This window comes from Hoplias malabaricus, chromosome 9 (assembly GCF_029633855.1).
Source record: "Hoplias malabaricus isolate fHopMal1 chromosome 9, fHopMal1.hap1, whole genome shotgun sequence".
Taxonomy (NCBI): Eukaryota; Metazoa; Chordata; class Actinopteri; order Characiformes; family Erythrinidae; genus Hoplias; species Hoplias malabaricus.
In genome coordinates, this window is record NC_089808.1 from 21,531,364 (window position 1) to 21,558,577 (window position 27,214).

General features: G+C 40.0%; 1 protein-coding gene across 2 annotated transcripts in view; it reads left to right on the forward strand.

The window, feature by feature from the left end:
- epha4b (eph receptor A4b) overlaps positions 1 to 27,214 on the forward strand; it is a 163,954-nt gene that overhangs the window by 93,540 nt on the left and 43,200 nt on the right. For both annotated transcript variants that reach the window (XM_066680323.1, XM_066680322.1), the window contains exons 5-8: positions 3,047 to 3,382; positions 8,900 to 9,012; positions 13,505 to 13,667; positions 16,309 to 16,417. In XM_066680323.1, the coding sequence (XP_066536420.1) occupies positions 3,047 to 3,382; positions 8,900 to 9,012; positions 13,505 to 13,667; positions 16,309 to 16,417 (721 nt within the window). The remainder of the gene's footprint in view (positions 1 to 3,046; positions 3,383 to 8,899; positions 9,013 to 13,504; positions 13,668 to 16,308; positions 16,418 to 27,214) is intronic.

The following is a 27,214-nucleotide window of genomic DNA, read 5'->3' on the forward strand; positions in this document are numbered from 1 at the left end:
TGAACTGGATAAGCGGTTACAGACAATGAATGAATGAATGAATGAATGATATCCAAACAATGTCCGAGGAAATCCCTTGCCATGAATTTGCTGCTGTCTGCAGTAGAGCTGTCCCGAATTTCATTTTTAGGACTTCAGAGCTTCGGCCATAATATTCAGCAAACATTCGAGTGTGTTAGGGTTTTGGCTTCATTCAGGACTTTTATGTTGACAAGGCAGAATACGGATGGAGTGCTGGGGGAGCAGAGCAGGGATTTAAACCTCTGTAGTGCTTGAATGTGGGTGGAGTGGAGCGTTGCCTTTGTCGATAGCCACATTTATCAAAAAAACCCAACAAATATCCAAACCTCAAAATTTTAGGGTTCACATAGATGCAGGGCCTATGCATTGTTTGCAGCATAGACAGGGCTCCAGCCAAAAAATTAGCTTAAGGCGTGTTTTTTCACAGTCTGTTTTTTTATTATTATTTGTTCCTGTTACAGAGTCTGTTTCTGAAGCGAAATCCTTGCTTGCTTTCGAACATAATTCACAGTACATAGCCTGCTTTACGTTACTGTAGCTGAGCCACGCAAACTCCTGAAGTCAAGAAGTTTTGAAATGTCTTTTGGCGGTTGTAATATCGCTTGAGGTGGATGGCTGTTAAATTTCATATTTGTCTGTGTCTCCCACTACTCCACGGGTGCAAACAAAGTCAGTCTGGGGTTGAGTAGATGGCCTCTTCAGGTCAGATGGCCATGTACATTGTGTGAAAAAATCTGATATTTTTTGCTTCGCCATTTTCTACACACCACGGTTCACTGTTAAATGCTCAGCTCCACTTAGCTAGTGCTTTGGTTGTCACATTTTGGTCAAAATCCCATGAGCACACAGGTATTTTTGATAGCCAGACACATCTATGGTGATTAGATGCTTCAAGTCAGGCTATATGATTTACATACCAATGTAAAAATAATAATAATAATTAAAAGTTACCACCTATCGCCACTGGCGACTTAATAAATTATTTTAATCGTGAATTACTATTTGTGGTTGCGATTGCAACCATTTTAGTCAGAGTCTAGAGCCCTGATTGGCCTTTAGCCGCCACCTCCCTCAGATTTGCTTAGTGGTAAGGGTCTAAATTCTTGTTTTAATATTAAGGATGAAGATGTAGGGCTACATAGACATTCAAACAGATTTTCCGGAGGCACAATTCAGATTGGAGTGGTATGAATATCTTGTGAATCTATCTTCTCCATTAAAAACTATTATAACTATTGTATTAACTTAGTTTAATGTAGTTTATGACCCTTGACTTCATAACAAACATAAAACATCACTAGTAGTATCTGAATATCTGAGTAGTTAGCTAGTAAATTTCCAGTTCCACCTTTAAGAGTGATGCCACTGCAAAATTTAAGGTGGACCTTAAAAGTTTGAAGAAAGAGCTGCTGAACAAGAAGATGAATTTAGCTTCATATAATAGAAGAGTTAGGAATGGGGTGGTAATAATTTTCTTAATTATTAATTCTTACAATTATCTAAAGTTCTGATATCACTGCAGAATGGCAGAGCAGATGACATATCATAGAAGAAATATTTTAACCATTCATTCATTTTTCATTCATTATCTGTAACCGCTTATCCAGTTCAGGGTCGCGGTGGGTCCAGAGCCCACCTTGAATCATTGGGCGCAAGACGGGAATACACCCTGGAGGGGGCGCCAGTCCCCCCACAGAATGTTTTAACCACAAAAATTTTAAAACTTACTGGGCTATCCATTCCTTATCATGAGGATATCACAGGTTTGAAATCTGGGGATGTCTCAGCCATCTAAGACTGGGAGTCCTAGAGTTGGCCTCGCTCTTTGGGTGGGTAGGACAGCACAGTCTTCCCCATCACATAGTTAGCCCAGACATCTGTCAGATGTGGCAGATCTGGACTGTTTGCATGCCCTCCTGACGCACATAAGTGTTCAGTGGCCTTACTTCAGTGGTGGTTTGAAAAGAAGCAGTGGACTTGACTCAAATGTTTTATAGGGTTTAGGAAGCACATATTCATCTCCACTCTCCCGAGGTTGGTGGCACTGTGTGGAGTTGGGATCGACTGATAATTTTGAAGAAATTCAGGAAAACTGCAATTAAATTTACAATTATAATAATTTTTTACAGTTGTGTTTGGAACACACAGTGTAACATTTCACCACATCATTTGCTCAAATGTTTTGGTGTGTAATTATTTATGGCCAAAAGTTTTACAGTAGCTTGTTGTTGTCAGTAGTGAAGAGAGTCGAGAGTCTGGGCTGCAATACAGAAAGCAAACTGCTAAAAAACTGCTGAGAGAGTGAGAATATATAACCCCCCACCAAGAAAGCACCCCCCTGCTGCACTGCTCTCTTTTTTCTTCCTTTCTCTCTGTGATGCACATTCATTTATGGTTACAGATTCTTGCCCAACATGTCCACTACCAGAAAAAGCACATTCACCACGTCAGCCTTTATGAAAACAGCCTGCTGTAGACGAAGTAGATCTGGGTTTGTTGGTTTGTTTGTATGTGTTTGTTTTTCTGCTCGCTCGCTCTCTCGCCGCAGAGTTTGCTCTCTGCATGAGATTAGATTGTACTAGCGTTACGCTCTGGGATACATTCTGTCTTCCAGTCTTCGCCAAAAAAAAAAAAAAACGACAAGAGATAGATTCTCAGGCAGGGAAAGGTTGCCTTAGAGGGTTCCTATCAATAACAAGCACTCATTACTCTCTTTGTGTTTTCTGTCTCTCTCTCGCTCTCTCAAATTCACCACAGTTGGAGTCTCTATTGATTGTTTGCAATGTTGCCAAGCACTGAAATAACAGTTTAAAGAAGTATTGTAAATATCTTACAAGAGCTGGATTAGCTTTTATCTAAATATGTACTGTCATTAGGGCAATTACATGCTATACCTGTTATTTTTTATAATGTATGAATCTTGATTATGTAGTCTGTGTGTTACTACTATACTGTAGTCTTATGTTACTACTATAAAAACTCTACAAATACAAGCACTCTAACACTCCAACTCTCTCTGTCCCAGGGCCACCCTCCGCTCCGGAAAACCCCATCTCCACCCTCAACGACACTTCTGTCACTCTGGAGTGGAGCCCCCCACGGGACAGTGGGGGACGCGGTGATGTCACCTACAACATCCACTGCAGCAAGTGCCCGGGAGACAGCAAGAAGTGCAGCCCCTGTGGCAGTGGCGTCCATTTTATCCCCCGTCAGTTTGGAATCTCTATGGCCAAAGTGCTGATCACAGACCTGTTGTCCAACACCAACTATACCTTCAGCATCGAGGCTGTCAATGGAGTATCTGACCTGAGTCCATCACCAAAACAGCTAGTGACTGTTAATATCACCACAGGCCAGACAGGTAGGAACCTTTAACCAGGTTTTATGTATGTATACTTCATGAGTCACATCTCTCAATCCATACCATGTTTGTGTTTGTAAGATGAAAAAGAAAAAAAACTGACTATAATTAGAATTCAGTGAAAAATTAATAATAGTTATGCTGGCTGTGAGATGAATGGCACAGTCAACGTACTATGTACCTAAGTAATATTTGTGAAATTACAATTATTCTTAAAAATACCTTAACATTTCTGATTAAAAGTATTCCCATCATAACATAAACAAATTTCCATCATAACATAAACAGTTGTCCAAAACTGTTGAAATTGTCAGGGAGTGTTCAGTTATCTTCTTGATTTACCACAGAATCAGATCCCCAGACCCTGAGGAACTCTGTAACTCAAAAGAGATTACTCAGGTGAATGAAACTCCATCCTGAAGGAGCAGAGAGGCCTTGACATTAAGTTAGGGAATGCTTCACACACTATAGACATCATCAGTCTATAGAAATCATCAGTTCGGCAGGGGTGGTATGTGAACCAGGTTTGCTCATTTGAGCCATATTTCATGGTCTTGGACAGAGCTGATTCACATGCCACCTCTGGCCAGTAGATGGAGGTCTCTTGAGATTTTAAGTTCAGTTTCCACAGGGTGAGAGGCATCCCCTCATTTAAGGATAAGGCCTCCATGTTACTCAAGTTTCGGGGTTTGAGGTGTTCCCGTACTTAAGGGCAAGACCTCTCGCTTCCTTCAGGTTGGAGTTTTCCCTTTCCAGTCCAGATTTTTAGAGTTTTCTGGGGGTCCAGGGAGCTGGATTTGTTGTAGACCAATGGAACTTCTTTGACTAAAATACTCCTATCAAAATATTTTCTTCTCTTACTACTTGTCTGTATCTTCCATGTCTAGCTTATCTCAATAACTCAGAATCTGCAGTCAGGCAGAATCCCATTAAACATGTACAAAATTGTTCACAGCTCTCTAAACATGCTTCACTGGGTGTGTTTTCCCCCAATCAGAGTAAAACAGCGCCTCAGGCAAAGCTTATTATAAAGAGATATGCTCTAGCTGTCCTCTACCCACAGCTAACCTCTGGCTTTTGGTTTTGATTGACCCTGAAGTGAGAACTTGTAGTTAGTGTAATCAGATGTGCACATGCTGTTATGCACAGTGGTAAAGAAGCATTTTAAATAAGTCTTAGCTTCTTTGTGAATAACTCTTAAGTTGTTAGATGACCATGAATGAAATATGAGTAAATAGGAAACCGATATAAAACATATTTAACAACTTAAAGTACATTTAATTCATAATTGATCTTGACCCATTGTGCCCCCTTAACAACACAATTCTGAGACTTCAGTAGACCTTAAAAGGAAGATGTTTGAAAATGAATCAGAAGAAATTATATATTTGAGGGCATATCTTCAAAAGAGTGGCAAAGAGTGTGCAAAAAAAAGTGCATGACTGTATGAGATTTTACTATTTAGTATTTATGTGTTCAGAGGTTTGTCTTTTGACCTTATTCTTATCTGTTATGAGTGGATAGTGGTTTGTTACTTCCAGTGTTGGGGGAATGGAATACATTTAATGGGGTTACATTTTTACAAAGCATAAGTAACGTAATGGTACTCCGTAACAACAAGTAATGGTACTCCGTAACAACGTAAATAGGCAGTATTCAGAATACTGTTACAATGGTAAAATTAATACACCCAAGTATTTCAAATAACATTACAGTGTTCATGTATTTTCTAGAAGTCCTTGAAATATAACAGGCAACATGTTTTCAGTTTTGTTAGTTGCCTGCTGACTCAAGGTCATGGAGCTGACACAACATTGCCAGGAGAGAAGTAGTTTTTCAGTCTTGGAAATTCAAACAGAATTTCATATTTAAGCAAGTAAAAGGAGAGAGTAATATTTTGCCGTGCAATTTCTGTTTGCCAGGTACTAACTTGATTTCAGCCTCCACAACTCCCCTTCAAAAGAAGTAATAAATTGAAATAAATTCTTTTTGGGGTCTGGCTAAAATCTTCTGCAGCTTACATTTCACTGACTGGTTCATTTGACCAATTCATGTGATAAACTGAAGACCTGAAGCTGAAGAAGTGAAAAGTAAGCTACTGTAAAGACACACCATTTAGTGTGGTTGTTAGAAACTGGGTGTACGAATGTGATGGTTTAGTAGTTTTTTGTAATTTGTAAAAAAAAAAATAATAATAAATAAAAAAAAAAAACAATACGTCTCATACAGAAAATAATGCATTTTAGACTTCCAAAATTGCCACTCTGTTCCACCTTAAACGATGAATGTTTTTTAATGGATGTTTTGTGCTCCTTTCCACCATAAATGGTGCTGCTCTGAAAGTCAACATTAAATAGTTATTTGACTCTTCAAATAATGTGAAGGAAAATGCTGGTGCTACATTTATTTTAAGAGGATTAGCTACAACACAAAATGCACTAAAAGTGCTAAAAACGTTTGTAGTAGTAAGAGTAAGAGTTCTACAAAAACAGAATATTTTATGGCTGTCTAATAGTTTTCACTCCTAACAGCTGTGGAAATAGTCAAGGGAATATTGAGTCTTTTTTCTTAATTTATTTTTTACCAGAAAAATCACTGAATATGTTTTCTCTCGTAGTCTTTACTCATTTGCAGCAAATGTTTTATACATTCAGGAATGCTCTAATACATTCAGCTAGTTGCTAAAGGAGAACCCAGCAGAATATTCTCCTTAAAAATCCATGGTGTTATTGCCACATTAACACTGTTTTAAAATGTAAGAAAATGTTGGAATATTTCAAAGCATTCAGAATATGTTGCTCACATTCAGTAATCTAATGGAATTTATTACAAATTACAATTTGGGGCATGTATTTTGTAATTGAATACATATTAAAAGTAACCCTTTCAACACTGGTTATTATATAAGACTATTTTTAAAGCTGTGTGTATTCATAATTATGAATCAGATGCTGACTTTGTGGGAGACTACTTTGTCGGCGCTATTCAGGCAGAAATCCAGCTCCTTTTAAAATCTTCAGAAACTTTGAACTGTACCTTTTCTGAGACGTGGAGGGAGAGGTCTCTTCTTCATGCTTGGCAGATCTGCTTGTTCAGGTATCATTGTGCCGACAGAGAAGGTTATTGTTTTATTCAAGAACAGATCTTTCTAAAACTCTAAAGTGTGAGTGTGGTTGGAATGCCTAGCAATATTTCACCTGTGAAATTTCACTCATGTTGTTCAGCTTTAAGGAAATTATTACATTATCAAAATCTTACTGCATCACATAAGGTCAATCTGTAAAGCTTCAGAGATCAGGGTTTGTGTGAAATGTGAACTCTGTCCTGAAATGAAGGTGGTGAGTGTATGTAAGGGGTATGTTTTCCTACCCTCCTCCAAAAGCTACATAGTGCAGTTTCTGCAGTGCTGAGTCTGGAGTAGCAATGACAAAGGCTCTATTCTCCGCATTACAAGTAAGATACAGAAAGATAAGATACCTCAGATTATCATTACTGACAAGTTAGGGCTAGGCAATAATTCAATATTTCTATATATTTATCACAATATTAAATGTTTCAATAAGAATTATATGATTTTTAAACACCATTTTCAATATTTCATTATACATTGTTTACAACATCTGTCACTGACTGCAGTTCATTACAGGACGCTGTTGTTAATTCAGAGCGTGCAGTTTAAAATTTAGTTTAAAAATATTAATATTGACAAAGTCAATAGGTTTATGTTTGATGGTGGTTTCATATTTATTCTTGGAAGTTTTTAAGTGGATTTTATATTGTTCATATTGATATCGGGATTATATCGTATCGACCAAAATTAAGAAATATATCGTGACATACATTTTGGCCAAATCGTCCAGCCTTATGACAAAAATTTAAATGTGTTGCCAGAGAAATTTCTTAGCCACATTTATTTAGATATCTGTTCTTTTCAGAGACGGCTTACAGCTTTAAACACATTTTTATGTGATTATTTTTTTAAGGCATTTTTGGGTGTTGTTTAGAACATGAGCATTACCCAGTCTTCTTCCGGCGTATAATAGACGTGTCAGTAGTTAAGTATCAACAAAATCAAATCAGACATGTTCTGATATTTCCTGCCTTAGATACTGTATATTATCTATTGTATATCATTTATGGATATCCTTCTCCGTTTGTTCCAGCACAGTAACATCGAAACAGCCTTGACTGGTCTAGTTTTTGCATCAGCAGTTCTCACACTTCTTTTTAGGTTATGAAATTCACAAAGCATACATACACACACACACACACACACACACACACACACACACACACACACTAAGATGCCTGCTCTTGTAAAAGTTCAAAAGTTCACAGCCACTAAATTAAACATAAGATCGAGTGTGCCATACTCTGTCAGACCAGTGTCAAAAGTCTGACGTTTCTCGTCACTCACTGTTTTGTGTGTGTGTTTGTGTGTGTGTGGCTGCACGTTTGTAACTGTGTAGCCCTCTGACCCTGGCTGTAAATATGCATGAGTGTTCTGAGCGAGTGATGAGGGGAGTTTTCAGAGAGGAATGAGCGAGAGCCAGGGGTCAAACACGGCCTCAGGAATTTGAAAATTTCTCTCGCTGAATATTTATCAGCCCGAGCCTGGGGGTTCATTGGAAATAAACACGTGCACTGGGCCAGAAATGCACGGAGGCACTTCCACATCTGCAGACAAACTGGTCTGATTTGATTATACAGTAAAAGTCATGTAAATATTTGCGGGGTACTTGTTCTGCAGTTCAAATTCCGGTGGGGAGCAGGAGTTTGGGAAGGATTAGGAGTCGTGCTGGCTGGTGTAGTGTTTAGTGTCTGTGTGTCTGTGTGTCAGTGTGTGTGTGTGTGTGTGTGTGTGTTAGTGATGGAGAACTGAGGAGATTACCAAAACTTTTACAACTGAACACCTAACCGTATGCTCCATAGACCTGCTCCCTCTCTCACTTCATCTGTGATAGTGTATGATCTGTATGTCATCTACTGTGTGTGTATGTGTGTGTGTGTGTGTGTGTGTGTGTGTTTGTGTCTGTGTGACTGAGAGAGAGAGAGAGAGAGAGAGAGAGAGAGAGAGAGAGGTATTAGACTGTATCTGTCAGGTGTAGGGGTCCAATTACCTGCTGAATTGAACCCCCTCTATAACACTGCCTCAGTGTGTGTGTGTGTGTGTGTGTGTGTTTGTGCGCTGTGGTGATGATTTAAAAGTGGATTTCTATGGCAGGATTGATTTTATAGAAATCATATCAGAGTGCATGTCATTAACATAAAGAATGATGTAGTGTTTGTTCGAAAACACACGCAGTTCATTTGGAATGTAATTTTGCCTGTGCTCAGTCCCCAGAATGCATTAAAACCGTCATGCTGTGCTGTTGATCATGCTGTAATTTCTCATTAAAAAATGACTGGAATCAATTTCAATTACATTTTCTCTCTCTCTCTCTCTCTCTCTCTCTCTCTCTCTCTCTCTCTCTCTCTCTCTCTCTCTCTCCTCTCTCCCTCCCCCTCTCCCTGCAGTGAGTGTTATTCTGAAAGAGAGGAAGAGCAAAGACAGCATCACTCTCACGTGGCAGGGACCTGAAAGGCCAATCGGAGCAATCGTGGAATATGAAGTCATCTATTATGAAAAGGTAAACACAGGTTTCTTCTCATTTTTCTCTTCTTTCATTGTTTCTATTCTCCACTTGTTTTCTGTTTTCCTCTCCTCCCTCTTCACCTTTTCTTTTCTTTTCTCCTCTCTTTTCCCCTCTGCAATGCCCCCTTCCCTCTTTCCACACACACACACACAGATCACTCTCATAACTCTCTGACCACTATTAGAGCCCGAAATGTATCACCGCCAAATGTAAATGTAACCTAGCAACTACGTCATTGCATATAAGATTTTTTCCACGTGGAACCAGTTCAGTTTCTGTTCATGAACCTAAACATGACACTGTCCACAGGGTGCTGTTGGTTGGATGTTTTTGATTGGTGGAATATTTTCGGTCCAGCAGTGACACTAAGGGCTTTAAAAACTTTAGCAGCACTGCTGTGTCTAATCCACTCGTACCAGCACAACACACATTAACACACCACCACCATGTCATATATATTCATTTAGTTGTGTCCACATGTCGCGACAGTAGTGTTTTGCTGTGTTTTGCAAGACAGAACACAATCTTTAATCATTTTAATTCACCATCACTCCCCACTGTTCCTGTGGAAATGTGTATCATGTGTAAAATGAAAAACTCTCCTATTTAAGGAACATAGCGCTGTGTTTACTTATCCACCGTAAGTTGTCCTTGAGAGCCGCTGAGTTTCGATAGTGAATGAATGCTGCTTGTTGAGTTACGCCACATCATTCAGAGCTTGCACTACTCTGAGCGAGCGCATGCAGCAGGCAGCGGATGGCGCATAGGCCAGATTTAGCATGATTATGGGTTATGAGCTTATATTGAATACACAGATGGGTGTCTGGTGCAAGAGGAGTGTGTGGCAGGTGCTGTGTATGTGTGTGTCAAAAGCCACACAAACACACACACGCACCAGACTTGTTCACACAGCGTCCAGTCACTCCAGAGCTCATTAGCCGATGGAATGGCCTTTTTCTAATTGGCTCGGAGGCTGGATCGATCAGACACTGATGAAAGTTGTACGGCTCTAACCTGAGTGACAGTGGGTGGCATTCTAATTTCTCTCAGGAATATTGCCTCGTATTATGCTTGTATGATTAGCTCATACACTTCTCCACGGAGGTGTTAAGCACAGAAATACATACACACACACATATTCATCAATCGGTGTGTTGGCGGAGGCAGGGTAGTGAGTTGTCACCTCAGAGCCTTAGGGCATAGCTTTAATGAGTTGTTTATTTTATATGAATGAAAACATTGACCTGCTTTCTCTCCCACACATACACACAGGTTTGTGTTCGTATATCGACCAGACGTTTAAACTTGTCAACGCACAGTTTTAGGGCCACGGCATTAAAAATAATATTAATAATAATAAGATTCCAATAATCTCTGTATTGTGGAATGCAGTGTGTTGCTTAAGTCGTACTGTGGTATAGATTTTTTATCTTCCACATCAGGACCAGGTGGTGATTAGTATTTAAACCCTGAATCGGTGCAAGTACCCGTTTATTCAGAAGAGGGCATGTAGTTTCACATGATACAATTAATGATCACGAAAATGATGGATCCAGAGCGAGTGGAACTCCATCGCATTACGGCTCGTACTCGTACAATAAACTAAAGCCTTATGCATCGCAGTCAGGGGCTGCACTGACGGGGGTTAGTCGTCATGTCGTGTGAATGCGATTAATAAATAATTCTGTTCACTTCACTGACTGCTTCTTTCACAACTCACTCCTGGCGCACAGACTGTGAGTCTGTCTGTCTACATATTGTAATAAATAATAACCCAAACAGTGTTTCTCTAAATATTCTGACTTTATTCTTGGAATTATACAGACTTTATACAGAGACTTTTCTGACTGTCACGCCTTGGTCCTGTCATGTGTCTGTTGATTTTGGTTCCTGTCTCTGCCCTAGTCCTGCCTTAGTTCCACCTCCTCGTCTGTGTCTCATTTGTAATCCTGCCCCCTCGTTATCTGTCTCAGGTGTCCTTGTGTGTATTTAAGTTCCCTTGTCTTAGGGCCTCTTTTTTGGATATTCCTCATTTGCTCGTCTGTCTTTGGTCTGTTTGTCTCATCTGTTCTTCATTCCCTTCAAGTCAGTCTTTGTATCTCTCTTGTCTTAAGTCTGTCTTTACTCAGTTTAGGCTTCTCTGTATCTGTCTCTCTGTGTCTAGGTCTCTGTTTAGCTCTCTTTGTCCAGGTTAGTCTGTTTAGCTCTCTCTGTCTAGGTTTCTAGGTCGTAGTGGCCCACTAAGTCATATCACAAATACATTTACAAAGCAAAAATAAAATGGAACATAACAGCATTAAGGGGATCACAACACAAAAACAAGCATGAGAACAGAGCAACAAATGTGATAACCGTTACCCTACAAACGTGAGAACAGAACTACAAACTAAAATTCATATTTAAAACAAAAATTCCCAATATATATATATATATATATATATATATTAAAGAAATATTGTTGTGCCTTATTATGTATACAACGGTAAGATTCTTCCCCTATCTGAAGTGCACATGAGCCTTTGCTCCAAGGAGTTGCTAATGCATTTCAAGCTACTAATATTCTCCAGAGAAATATAAAAAATATTACATTCATTTCCATCAACAATAAAGTAAATCACCTTTTCACAGAGTAGAAACACCCTAGAAGTGCTACTTGTAAATAATAATAAACTAATAAAATGCGCACCGAATTTTAAAAGAGCGTCTAAGATGATTGGGTGACTGTCTGTGGTTCGTTCTCCCATGTCCCATGTGTGGGTTTCCTCCCGAATTTTGTGCTTTGCGCCAGTTAGTAATGGCTTTTAGACGTCTTTCCAGTCTCCTTTTTTAAACATCTTCCAAGTTTCCAAGTCCCTTCTTCTGTTGTTTACTTTTCACACCTTCCTTATGCCACGGTACAAGCATCACATCATCGTTAAGAGGGACAGATTCTGACCTTATACTACCCCTCAGAAAATTAGCACTTTCATGACGTGGCCATCTCTTTGTTTAATGTCTAATAAGCCCACCCTCATTGGCACCCTGAAGAAAGACCTGGCATTATTCTACACGTGGACTCTGCACACTGCTGGGGCTGTGAATGAATACTCAGTATTAATTCCTCTAATCCCCTCTTCCACATTGAGAAGCCTTATTAAAGCAGCACTCTTTACAGGTGTCCTCTTTTTCACTGCTACAGCAATTTGTGCATATTCAGGCAGGGCTATTCAGTAGCTCAGACCTTCAGAACGTTACTGAAAGCCTATTCCTTTAATAACGTCCACATACAGAGAAAAACCTGTCTGATACGTTGTACAAATACATCCCTTTCAGTAATTTTTTTTACATTTAATATTTGACTATATACACCATTGCTGTTGGCTTACATTTCAACCCATAGATGAAAAAGCGTAGTGTTAATGCATTTTAAATCTACCGTACTGTACAATTATGTGATCACATTGGAGCTCCATTTATTAGGGATACAATAATTGTTTAAGGTTTTTAAAAACTTTTAGCAGCTGTGGTTAGGAAACTGTGAATGTATCCGGAAGGTTGTCGGTTTGATTCCCAGAGCCGGCGGGTCATGACCTAACTCCCAACTACTAGTGTGTGTAAATGTGTGTTTCACTGCCCGGATTGGGTTAAATGTGGAGAACAACTTTCTCTGTGTGAAAGTGCAGTGGCCAATAAAGTGATTCTCATTCTAAAAAATGTAATAAAAAATCATGCATTCTCCCACTCTTGACATTTTAACTGTCATGTTAATTTGTAACCGGTGCATAGTAATAAAAAGGACAATTGTTATTTTCTTGAACAAAGAATAACACAAAGTGGAAGTCGTTGGAAAATGGCAACGATAAGACTTTATTGGTCTCTGCATTCCTTATTCCATGTTCCATGAAGAAAAAGCACTGCAAAAACACTTGAAACAATTTGTTCTGTTCCCGGGGGATAGTATTGTATCCAAAACTATGTGTGAGTTTTAGTTTAGACGACTTAAAGATAGCAATTTTGATGTTAGTGATCATAACATATTAGTATTTAAATTTTAATTATTTGTTTATTTTTTAAATAAAATTAAAATTGTCATTTTTATTTCTAAACAACTGTTAAATGAAATGACGAAATTCATTCATTCATTCTTTGTCTGTAACGGCTTATCCAGTTCAAGGTCACGGTTGGTCCGGAGCCTACATGGAATCTCTGGGCGTAAGGCGAGAGCACAACCTGGAGGGGGCACCTTTACAGGGTGGAATGTTTGAATTCTGAATAATAACTATATTTTACATAAAAGTGCTTTAAACCTATTTCTGCACCTAATATATGCTAATACTATAGCTTTAATCAGTGATATCACTTCTAGGGGTCCTTCTAGTTTGATCTGCAAACTCACTACTTCTGTCTGTACCTGGAAAATATTTAAGCTCCATAACCACTCCGTATACTCTTCAGGGAATGTGCTCTGCTGGTTTGGTAACATTGTCATGTGGTGTGGATTTTTCAGAACCAGCGGGACCAGAACTACACCGTCCTAAAGACTAAGTCCAATGTGATGACCGTAGAAGGCCTGAAACCTGGGACAACTTACGTGTTCAGGGTCCGCGCTCGAACCGACGGAGGATACGGCAGCTATGGAGGCGAGATCGAGCTGGAGACCAGTCATGACGGTCAGTTAACACCTCTTCGTAAAAGCCTCTTTGACCTTTCTCTGTTTCACAATCCACAGTCTACACACAAGAATACAATTCCTTGTTTTCCCAGTTTAATATTTGTTTTTTAAAAGTATAGCATGGGCAAAATTGCTGCATGTGTTAATTGTGATACAAAACACAGTAGCTAGCAAACAGGTCTACACTCTTAAACTGACTTTAAAGTGAAGACGGGGGGCTTAAACAAGCTTGTTTTAGATCTTTATTCATGAGCTTAATTGTATCTGAGAGTAGTTCAAGTATTTAGCTTTTTTTTTGTTAAAGAACTGATCCATTAACCATCTCATTCTCCACACTGCATCCTTTCTTTTCATCTGAGCATCTCTCGCTATCTCTCTCTCTCCCCTCCCACCCCTCCTCTTCTCCTGAGTTCGTGTGCCTCGTTGAGCAGCTGCTGTGGGACTCGGCATGGGATTTTTATTTTAATGTCGTGAAGCGGAGTGTGACTTATTTACCTCCTTCTCTCCATCCCCCCGGGAGGAAACATACATGTCTCAATGCCTCAGAGGATACAGAAAGCTGTGTTGCGCTAACTTGTTTGCCGTTGATGTGGGGCAGGCAATCTGGGCGCACTTCAAAAGCCGTTCCAGGAGACCGTAGAAGGGCATGAGACTAATTAAAGCCCTGCCATGCCCCACAAAACACCTCTGGTCCATCAGAACTGCCCGACCATAGCCAAGGTTACTTTTCTAATTCTGCACATCAATCATGTTAATTACTCTTTTAAATAGACATAAGGCACTTAAGCTCATGCCTCGTCGGGATGTATTCATGAAAGAATCTCTTTGTTCAGACGCCTCTGAGGACCATATACTTTTTTCTGTATATGCTACTACCTGTGAGATTTAGGGAGGGTCAAGGCTAGCTCACGAATAAAGGATGGAATGAACAATAATTTCTATATACTTACAGTATATAGTGCTTTATTTATTTATTTATTTATTTTACATTAAACCTTCATCTCAGTCTACATGGATGTAAGCTCACCACACATCATTGCTCTTTTTCAAGACATGGCAAGCAAGCCACTGCATCTTTTGGATGCACAATCTCTAATTGGGATTGATAGTTGTGTATAATTTTAATTAAGAAATGCAAACAATCTCCCACTGATTTGTCATTATATCATAATTGTTGAGTAGTATTAAAAATGACGATTGTTATTTTTATTCAAAAGCATGTGCATCAATTTCTTCTGTCGCTGGGGGATAATACTGTATCCAGAAGTTTGGTTTGATTTCAGTGGTCGGCACACTGCCCCAACTGTGGAGCCATTGGACCCCTAGTAGTGATATGGGGGACACAAACAGCTCATAGATATGTGCCTATGGCTACATGTATTGCCTCTCATGGCAGGGCCTCCACCTGGCATTTTTCCATAGAATAATACTTGCCCACATACAACAAGGGTATCCCAGGAATGTCTCCACCAGATTGTGACAGTTCCTTGGCCTCGGTCTCCAGATTTGTCACCAATCGAGATTCTATGGGACCAACATCTGCAACATCTGTTGGCAAATGTTCTAAAGGATGCCATAAGGAACCTGTATGCCTCCATGCCCAGCCATATCTCATCTAGAGGTGACCCAACAGGGTATTAGAGTCTCCTTCAACTGTACAGTTTTCACGAATTAACCTTTCCTTTTACTCTAACTAACTAAATAAATAAATAAATAAAAATCATGTTGACCTTTTGTGTCCTTTGACACACTGGAATGACATCAACTAAGAACTCTTGAGAAACTCTTGTATGTACAGGATGTTTAAATGGAAGTTTCCCACTTGGTTCTTAAAAGCTACCCTATTCCAACTTGGTCAAGATGCCAAGATGCAGGGTATTAAAATCAAATCTAGTTTTGTATTATTGATAAGAGGTCCCAAACTGCTGAATGGTGTTTAAATGTCTAGGAGCCAAGTCATCTTTACAGCTCACTGAAAAATGTCCTTTTTTAAAATATCAAACAATATCATGCTGTTTTTTTTAATGGAAGACAAGAAGGCAGCAAAAGCCAGGAGCATGGCTCTTTTCTGTCTCTCATTCATTGCAGCAAAGTTAATATTAGCACTGTCAAAAGAGCAGTCAGTCGTCCCAGAGAGCCACACTGTTGACATTATCTCCACCGCTGAGGTGTTTCAATAAATTAGCACAGAGTCCTCTTTCCTGCCAAGTCCTCGTGCTCCACGGTGTTGTAGTATCTAGTGTATGACTTTCCGAGTGCTGAATGTTAGCGATTGTAATTCGAAATCAATTCATGTTGCCGGGGATATTCATTTCATTTCTCTGAGAGGGGCACTTACTCATGCGTCGCCTGGCTTGATAAATGATGTATTTGTTTTGAGTAATGGCTTGATCGAGGCAGAGCAAAATCCATACGCGCAAGGAGAAACCGTCCAATCCCAGGCGCGCCTCTAGGAACGGAGGAGCGGCCGCTTGGACATCACGTTCGAACGGAGAAAATTGACTTTGACGTTTTGCTGTCGATGTGGGGCAATAGAATGTCAGCGCTGCATTCTCTGGGGCATCAGGTATCTCATAGTGCACGTAGGTACCACGCCATACTGTAAATCCTCACTCTCTCTCTCTCTCTCTCTCTTTCAGATATGTTGGCTATTGGAGACCCTAACCAGTCTACCATCCTGGCCGTATCAATAGCAGGGGGAGTGGTGCTGCTCATCTTCCTGGTGGCCTGCTTTGTAGTGAGTGGAAGGTAGGACCTTGATCTTCTCTCTTTATCTAAAAGTCACTACAAATGCTACGGCCATTTTTATGCTTCCCCAGTACTTTTGTATCTGCAGAGACCAGGCTGATCTTTGGTGCTTGCATTTCAGACAGCCATAAGCAGTATTTGGTTGTAGTCAGTTCTACCTGCGACTAAGGTCTCTAATGCCATCAAACTTTTGTTTGGACATATCAACATACCTGATTGACCATGTCAGGTAATTTTCTGGATTTTGTAAAGAGAACTCTCAAACTTATCATATTATGGCTGTCAAATCTCTTAAAAAAACTAACTAATTAATCAAGCAGTTTGCTGTGATTAATCACGATTAATCGCATTGTCCCTTCTTAAGACAAGTGTCGGCGTGGATTTCCTGTGTGGATTTCCTCCCACAGTCCAAAAACACATGTTGGTAGGTGGATTGGTGACTCAAAAGTGCTCATAGGTGTGAGTGGGTGAGTGAATGTGAGTGTGTCACCCTGTGAAGGACTGGTGCCCCCTCCAGGGTGTATTCCCGCTTTGTGCCTAGTGATTGCAGATAGGCTTTGGACCCACCACAACCCTGAACTGGATAAGTGGTTACAGACAATTAATGAATGAATAAAGAATGAAAGTAAAACAACACAATGGAATTATATTTATATTAGTAGCATCTATTGACCCAAAAAAAGTAATCACAACTATAAAGTTAATATGCTAGTACGTCCTTGTATTTTTGGAGGGGGATAATTATGTTCTGCTATATATATGACAAACTGGTGAGAGGAAACCATTCAGTTTTATTAGATTATAATATGTCAGTGTAGTTCTAGCGATGTTTGGATTAGAATCTCTTCAGTTGTTGTGTAAAAGTTTCAAAGAGATATTTAGACAAAACAGTGAGAGTTCTTATGAGATTTATATATTTTTCAGCATAAATGAAATGTAATCGACCTTCTGACCTCTGTGATGCTGTGTTTACACTGCTAAATAAAAGTTCTAATACATCACTGACCTCTGTAAAAAGAGTGAATTATGGGAGGCTGTTGTGGCCAAATTTGATAAAATTATTAATTAGTGTTAAAAAAAATCACTGTGTGATTTAACGCCCTAATTTTGACAGAACTAGTTATTATATGGGAAGCACGGTTGTGCAACAGATAGTGTCACAGTCACAGAGATCTAGGGTCCTGAGGTTGGTGTCTTCTCCCTGTGTCTGCGTGGGTTTGCACCCATAAATGGCTTGGCTACTCTAAAGTGTTCATAGGTGTGTGTTAGTGAGTGTGTGGCAGACAATGGATAATTGATAATGAATAATTCTTATATTTTTTTAAATGTGTACTAAGATACTTACTGGTTTAGCATTTGCATGGCGTCATTATGGATTTAACAATACAATGCATAAATGAACACGATTAATAGCATTCCTCATAGTCTTTTGCTGTAGCAACAAACTTGTATTGAGGACTGGCAAATCACACTGCTATTGGTATAGACTGCTGATATTTTGGTATTATACCATTTACATAGATAAATCTACCAATGGGTGAATGTACAGAGGTGGGACATTAACTGCAAAGCGATATAAGTTCAAATGGAATATAAGTTCTAAAACATGTCTCTTCAAAACTTTTATTTTTTCTGACTCTCATATATTATACCAGTCTATCAGTCCAAATATAAAGCAGATCCTGCCGTTAGAACAGTTCTGATTCATTCTTTCATTCAGACTATAGAACCCGTGTTGTCGTATTGCGCAGTAACTGAACCCTTTAAGGCAAACCAGCCGAGGTGGGAGTCTCCGGGCCTATAAATATAATACCCTCAGACTGAATTAAATTGCTATTCCGTTCCTGAAGAGAGCTTGTATTGAAGTCTCTAAAAACGTTAGTATTGATTGGAGGTGATTGCCTATCACGTTGAGTGCTCTATTCGGGATTGACTGGGCCGAGACCTATCAGATCCAACCATGGCCTGTTGAGAAGAGGCACACACACATACACATGCACACACAGAGAGAGATTTTACCATCGAAGCTCATATTGATCCAGAGATAACAAACCTCCAAAATTATCCAACAGTGTTTATTTCTTTGAGGTGCCCAAGCTTCTCGCCTGACCACTGCATAATCAGGCATGGGGTCTGTTCTCATTAAAGAAAGAGAGAGAGAGAGAGTGAGAGAGAGAGAGAGAGAGAGGAAACCTTCAGAAAGAAACAGCAATTATGCCCAGCTGGCCAGGTGCCAGGCAAATAAGGCGCTAAGCAGGTTTTACACACGCGTCGATACGTCTTCATGAATTACGCATTCCTGCTCTCAGCTCCCACCAAATTGAAAGCCGGTAAAGAAGAGCAGAGGGAGGGGGGGGCAGGGGGTTCGTCAAAGGGTTTTCGTCCAATGAAGCCTATCTACAGAGTATAAGTGCTGTGTGTGTAGCTCTGCAACAGCATGCCCTACTCTCCGATGATGAAAGGGACCACTTGAGAGACAGAAAGGAGAGGCTAGGTGAAGTGGGAGATAGACGGAGGGGAGAGCTGAAAGCTATTCAGTAGACAACCATAGACTGGCAAAAGGGTCCCAGACACTGAATGGAAGAGTAGGAGACGACACAACATCACGTTGTTTTCCAATACTGAAAATAAAAGCCCCAGGTGAAGCAGTATCCCTTCTTTAAAAGCACCCTCTGCTTTAAATGAACTTAATTAAATGTTAATTGAAGCACTTCACTTAAGTATGTGAAAACAGGCTTGAAATATACAGACACTGCCGCAGGAATAAATCCATATTCAACAACATGAGATATAGAATCACAGCCTTTTTTTGTTTAGTTACAGCAAACCCCGCTCCGCACTTCACACACACACCTTTAACCTCATTCTCACTGTGTCTAAACTATGCCTAAAACAAATCATAACAAATAATTGTTCTATTTCAGCCCCTCGTCTAAACAGCCGCATTCGGAATCATCCAGTTTCAACGCCTGTTCCTTTAAATGATAATGAGCTGCACCCTGTTCACCGCAACACTGAGTGCACAGCAGTGAGGAGAGCTCTGATTTTGGCTGTTTTAGCTCAGTTTTTCCTTTTCTCCGTTTTTTCTCAGTGCTCTTATTTCTCCATGCCCATTGTGTCTGTTTTGCTGCGTTTAACATCCTCTTTGCGCTCTCACATAAACACAGATCTAGTAATATGATTGGACAGGCTCAGAAGAGAGGGCGATTCTAAAGTGTGTACCCTCTATGCAACATCCAACACAATATCAGAACAACTTATTGTATCTCATGTTTTCTGACTTCCAGATCACATCACAAAATACAGACTGGGTTATTTTGTTTCACAGTGGGTGCATTGGTGGGCTCCAGAATGTGCACATGGACTGAATAAATGAGTTGTTAATAATATGTCTGTTTAAAGGGAACACCTACAGGGAAACGCAGTTCTCGCTGGTTGTTTACATTCAGAATCTTCACGTCTTTTAAGGTGGAATGACTGCCTTTTTGTACATTTAACATATCTGTAAGTTTTATTCACTGTTTGAAATACCACAGAAACTCACTTGGAACTGAAGTTGTTTAGTTTAATAGTTTCATAGCGGTAACGCAGTAAGCCATTTCCAGAATATAGAGACATTTCCACCTTAAGTGATATGAAACAGCAAAATTAAGTGAATATTACCCACATATGGAGCAGGAACAGAGCAATATCCTCATCTTGTTTCATGTTTTCAACATTTGGCGTTCTCTCCTTTGTCTAAATAAAACTCCAGCATACTGGACCAAGAAAGTTTGTATGTTTTTTAACTCATTTACAGACACTGGGGCTAGCAAATGGTGAGGAAACATCTTCTGAATTTTATAAAACGTATTGTTTAGGCTGTATTTGAAAATGAGGGCTACAATCATGAGTTTTCCCGTAGACAAACCAGCCACGATTTGCATCGTTCAAGCTGTAAACTTTTTAAACATTGCACTATTTTAACACTAACCCTAACTTTTAACGTAAGCCTAAATACAGCTGCTGTGTCACACTGCGTTATGTTGCACTATAAGCAATTCCATAGCGGCTAGCTTTGTCATAGTATCCGATTCGATTCTTTGAGCTTTATCTCTGATATTCCATCCAGCATTTTCAGCTGGTGTCGGCCCAGTCCTGAGACTGGGGATTGGATCATTGCCACCTCTTAAAACGAGGTAAGTGAAACAGTGAATGAGAGGAGAAAGAGAGAGCGAGAGAGGAAGGAGAGAATAATGGCACTGACAGGATATTCTTTGAAGGCTGAAAGACAGGCCTCGGTGTTGCAGCTCCAGCTCTTAACTCCCCTACTCACATAACCAACATCTCTTTCATCCACCACGCTATTCAGCCTCCTTCTCCTTCATGCCATTGTTCCTTCCCCCCCTTCTGTTCACCTCTTTCTCTTCCAGACGATCATTTCCCCTCGCTCTTTCCCAGCTTTCCACCACGCCTGCTGACTACTGTAAGCCACGTAGCATTTTAATACTGTAGATACACACGCTTCATGCATAATTTACAGCGTCATGGTTGTTGTGAGAAAGCTGTATAAATCATTTAATACTTTATATAGTTTTTGTTTTAATAACTGTTCCTCTTTAAGCCTGTTGGGAATTTTACAGCACAGTGAGGTGAAGAAACTCCATAGACACCTTGAGGTTTCTGTAATATACAAATATGTTTTGCTCTGAAGATAGATCTGTAGATAGAGTTGCACTGGGAATCCAAAAGTTTCCATAAACAAAACATTTTTTAAACAACACTCCTTTTTCCAGATTGGGGCCATTTTAACAACAAAAAATGTACTGCATATACTGCATGTAAATATATTTATTGTATAATGATTCTTGACTATTCTGACAAGTATGCATACATTTGATTGGCTACTGAAACACTGATAAATTTATGCTTAACATTAATTTCTCATCAAATCAATGCCTTGAAACTAATCAAACTGGCGTGCTAAGATCTCCAGAGTTTTGGAGTGTATCAAAGCACATATGCAAAGACTCTGAAGCATTTACTAACAAGCCCCTCTCACACCTCCGATAAACACCCTCATGGACAGAGAGTCCCACATAACGAGAATACTCACAGCTTTAATCTGCTGGTTTCAGCATGCGCTGCGTATTGGCAGGTAGCGCTGCATTTGAACAATAGAAGAATTTTGGCCTGTTAGAGCTTCCAGATGGCCAACGTGCATCAAACTGTTTCTTCCTCTCTTTCTTTGGTTCTGTTTCCCAGAGAAGCAATTAAAATCTGCCAGTTGAATGCTAATGACGGGAGAGAGTGTGGCTAACTCCTGTGAGCTCGCCCAATGGGATGCCAAAAACCCCACTGCTGTTTCCCTCGTTTTCTCACTTCACCAGATTCAGGATTCGTCTCTTTGTTTTTGGGTATTTGGAAAGTTTGGGGAAATTATTTACTTTTTTGTATTTTGTTTTTTATTATTATTATTATTATTATTATTATATTAGCTCACCTGGATGCATCAGTGGATTCCAGATATGGCTCTTTTTTAATTATTATTTTATTTCATTTATATTATTTTTATTTTCTGAACTATTATATATGCCTTGCTTCCAATTTTACTGCTGCTCTATTCCTGCTCCAGGGTAACACTGACTTATTTTTGCTGTTAGTTGCATTACTTAAAGTGGAACTGACACCCAATTTTAGAGATGGCAAACAACATGTAAATGTAAAGTAAACACAGACAGAAGTGCTACAAAAAATGAAACAACAATTAGTAACGTGTTACTAATGAGATTCTGTGGTATTTCAAACAGTGCATTAAAACTTACAGACCAGTTCGACTTCAGCCACAAGCTACAGTCGACTTCTTACTCAAACACACAGCTCCCCTTCAAAAAGTTGCTGAGCTTCTGAATGAATACAAAGAAGAGGTAGGAGTTTTAGGGTAAAATGTGTGATGTATGCTGCTATTCATGTGTTGTATCAATAAATATTAGACCAACACTGTAAAAGTCTTAAGGATGTATGCCTTGTTTAGATTGTGTTCTTAACCTGTCCAATAAATAACAGCACAGAGAAGAGGCATTTTAACGGGTGCATTTTTATTCATTTTTTTAAGGTGGAAACACAAAAGCAGAAATGTTTCAATGCGTCTATGGAATAGACGTCTGTAGAATAGAATCTGTGTTATCTCTGAAATCTCAACGGTAATTTCTCTCTGCCGAGCTCAGAGCTTTGAGAAAAATGGCGAGTGGCATCTTTATTGTGCAGCGTGGCAGAGATGAAAACGTCTGTGTAATAAAGGGCGAAGTGCTCAGGAAGACGTTGGAGTCTTGCTAATCAATGGGAAGAAAAGGCTCTTTGTCAGTGCAACATCATTAAAGAGAGGGAGCATCTGGTATACGCCTTAGGTTATTCTTAAAAGTTAATGATGATGGGAAGGTGTACGTAACACACACACGCACATGTGCACACATCTGTCTGCTGATTGCCCCTAGAAGCCAAGAATAAAATAACACATCAATGTGTTGGAAGGGTTTCAAACTCTTAGCATTTCAATCATACTTCTCTTGGTAATAATGGACCAGGCTTCAGCAGAAAGTATTCTTTCCTTACACTTGAAAGGCTGGCTGATGTGGTCCAGGCTAGTATTTGAAATTCTTGAAAGTTGTCCAAATTAAGGTTGAGCATTTTAGCGGAAATATCCAGTGGGATTATGTAACAAAATAAGGTACAGCCCCCCAAAAAGACCATTGTTTTACACTTGAACACTGCTAAGTCAGTTGTGGTTTGTTATGATACAACACATTGTTGGTAACTTCTGATTGGTCAAACCCGTCAATGAGCAATTCACCAGCTCACAAATCACATAAATATATTTGTTAAAGTTTATTTAAATGTATTTGCTCTATAGTTATTGCAATATATCATATAAATGATGTGGTTACTGATGCCATGGCTAGTCAGAGAATTTGCCAGCTCTCCTGTGTGTTTGCACACTAGAAAAAGGTCCAGTGTTAATACTCAGTAAATTGGAAAGAACTTGGCTCTGTAAATGGGTCAATGTTACTTGATCAGAAATGGCTCTGGCTTTTTCTCTGTGTGTCGCTGGCTGAGCCACAGCTAAGGTGTGTTTGGACAGACAAGAGAACTAAAAGGGTTGAAGATGTCGCTTTATTCCTGCCCCATAGGAGCATAATATTGACTTATTGTCTCCACTCGTAGAACCGACTTTAACTTCACCTTTCCTTGAAGGTAATCTCATACCAAAAGGGCTAGCCAAAGTCTAAACAGCTCGAGTTTCTGTGGTAATTCAAACCAAATAAAACTTGCAGAAGTTAAACCGTCAGCATCTTACTCGTACGTACCATTCCACCTCAAAAGATGCAGAATGAAAACAAGCTGGAGGGGGAGAACAGCAATTCTCCAGAAATGTCTACATTCCCTTTAAATAATGGCTCTGTTTAGAATATGTGTGCCACTCCATACAGGGCATCACACACACACCCAGTCACTTACTCACACCTTTGGGCAGGTGTGCAGTCATATTCAGAACTCAGAATACGAATATATTTAAAAACTAATAAAAAGGTTTAGTGTTCTCCCCGTGTCCGCGTGGGTTTCCTCCGGGTGCTCCGGTTTCCTCCCACAGTCCAAAAACACACGTTGCAGGTGGATTGGCGACTCGAAAGTGTCCGTAGGTGTGAGTGTGTGAGTGAGTGTGTGTGTGTCTGTGTTGCCCTGTGAAGGACTGGCGTCCCCTCCAGGGTGTATTCCCGCCTTGCGCCCGATGATTCCAGGTAGGCTCTGGACCCCCAGCAACCCTAAATTGGATAAGCGGATACAGATAATGGATGGATGGATGGATAAAAAGGTTTAGTCTGCTTTTAGGCCTTCTGTCCACATTTTGTCTGTTTCTGGCTGTAATTCATATGGATCCTCACTCCCTTTATAATGAATTACATAAGTCATAAAAACACAATGTATAGATGAAGTCAGTAGTCAAACATGAAGTAGTCAAATAGTTTTCAGATGCCCACATATTAATAAATATAAACTTTGTTGTATTAGAACTATGTAATGCAATTTTAGGGTCTAGATTCAGCAGTTCCATGACACACATAGTGTACTACATAGGGATTATGGAGTGATATGGGATTAAACCTTTGTTTCCCTCATGCTTCATGGTGTTTTGATGTCTTTTTTAAAGCGGTACCGATTGCCCCCTACTGGACTGGCATGAAAATGCAACCGTTTGCGTTCGGTCTGGACGGGGATATTTTCAAAAATGGAGGGAGGGAGGGAAGTTTTTAAAAATATCCACGTCCAGGCACATACACAAATGATTGCATTTTCATGCCAGTCCAGTAGGGGGTTATAAGTACTGTTTTAAAAGGGACATCAAAACACCACAAAGCAAGAGACCTGTCCATATTGACGGGGCCTCAGACACAATTTTCACATGGGAGAAGACAAAGTTTTTGGGGGCTACAAAGGAATTCATTTAAAAATTAAAAAAAAAAAGCAGCTCAGCTTTTTATGGCTTTCATTGTCTAGAAAACTTTGAACAGCATGTTAGAGTCGAGCTTCAGCCAGCACTATCACAATGCAAGTGTGGCACTTTGTCTGTGACTGAGGGAAAGGTGCCAGTGCTGCAAAGCGAGACGTGTTGCGTTCCTAGCACAATGGATGGAACGAGATACTGCCAAATGATTTTGCAAATTGCATGTGCTTTTTTTTTCAAGCTCTATCACACAACCAGCTGTACTGGTGAGTCTAGCATTTTGCTCAAGCAAGCCCAGTTTCAAGAGCTTTATAATGTCTTGCCAACAGAAGACACACGCACACAAACCGTACTCGCATCTATCGTGTGCATGCTAATGGTATAATGGATTCCCTATCCTCTTAATGTGATGGAGTGGCCTATCACCTGGATTATAGCAGCTGTATGCGAAAGCAACCCTCTGGCACCAGCTCCGCATTGTAATTGTATCCCTAGCACAGCTAGAGCTGTAGCTCAGCCAGAACCGAGCCTCTAGGTGCATCCAGGACATGAAATGCAGCTCAGCCAACAAAGAGCAAGTACACACAGCAAGCCTCTATCATTCAAGTGCAATTACAGCCAGGCAGACCTCCTCTCAGAGCATGAGGAAACACTGTATGGGATCCCACACTGTTTGAAAGTCCTGGCTGTAATCTACAGTAGCACTAGCTTCACAGACAGTGCTGTCTCTTCTTGAAAGGCTGACGAGAACTTGAAATTGGTCAAAGCCCATAGGATTCACTTCAGGTATTTCAAGTAGTTTGGACCAGTTTAGATTTCTCAAAGTTATACTTGCAGTCACTCCTGCTTTAGTGTTTACTTTACATTGTTTACAGTGCCTAAAGGTCGATTTTTATGCTTCTGCATTGACTCGATGCCGAGAATACACTGCAGTGTACACGAGAGCCCTGCCCCATTGTGAGCATATATACTTCGACATTGGTGTCGGCATCGCTGTGCAATTGCCGCCACAACAGGGCTGAATCTCTATGTAGTACACAATGCAGTGGTGTAGTAGTTAAAAAAGTCTTTAAAGTATGCTATTTAGGGAGTGTGTCATTTTTTATGACAGAGTATAGTTTTCATGAGGTGTGAGGTCGGAAACAATATATAAAGCCAGCACGTTTTTCCCTACAGTTGGGTTGGATCAACTTATCAGGATAGTGTCGATTTTGAATTCTAAACATGGCCACGCTCAAGCAGACATATTCGTAATTGGGACATATTTTACCCCATTTCCACAAGGGAACACAGGTTCGGTGAAACATCTGTGAACGGCTTTTGTCAAAATATCACAAGAATTAAGCACAGCGGTGTTCTTCATTTGTTTAATCAACCCTGTTCAGAATGGCTGGTTTCAGCGCCTGTTCCTTTAAATGATAATGAGCCAGTGGCTGTTTACCCTGATGCCAAGTGCACAGCAGGACTAAAGGTCTAGTTTTCATTCGTTTTTCTTCATTTTACTCAGTGCTTTTATTTCTCTGCACTCGTTGGAGAGGCACAGAACAGCTGATATTATCATTTTAGATATGTTTACAACACAAAACTGACTGGGTTTATTATTCTTTTGTTTGTTTATTTTTTCTCTTCCATAATATGTCCAGACCTAATATTAGGCCCAATCAAAACTCTAGCCATGTCTTGACTAATCTGAACACGTTTACTATGTGCTCTCTTCTGCAAGATCGGGTGTTTGTGGTCATCTGGTCATTGTGCTAACTTCTCTGAAGAAAATTTGTAGTTTCTCATTCTGAGTCGCATCCGTTCGTCCGGACAAACGACAGAATGTGAACTCCAGTTGCATTCCGTTCAGTTCTCGTGGCATTTACAGAAGAGCCACCTTGAGTTTGCTTCTGGGTGACCTACAGTCATAGCTCTTCTGCAGGACTTAAGCAAATGAGATTTTTACTGCTAGCCCTTTCATTTGTGCCCATGGGTGTGGAGGTCAGCCGCTGGTGCTTGAATGCAGCTTATTAATTGGCCGGTACTGAATCAAACTGATATATAAAAATACTGCCCTCACAGGTCGGCATCCCTATCTCATTATCGCCTTCTGCGTCCACAATTACCCTAATGAATAGCCCCCAAATTGAATGTCCCCATCGCAACCCTCAGAGACACAGACCTGCCTTGGTACTAGCATCTCCATTTAATCTCCCTTCCTTCGCTAATAATGACTTTGGCCAGAGTGAACATACCTTTTTTTCCAAAGAGATCTGCACTGGATAGGGTCCAGGTACATGTTACGAGCAAGAGAGAGAGAGAGAGAGAGAGCGAGA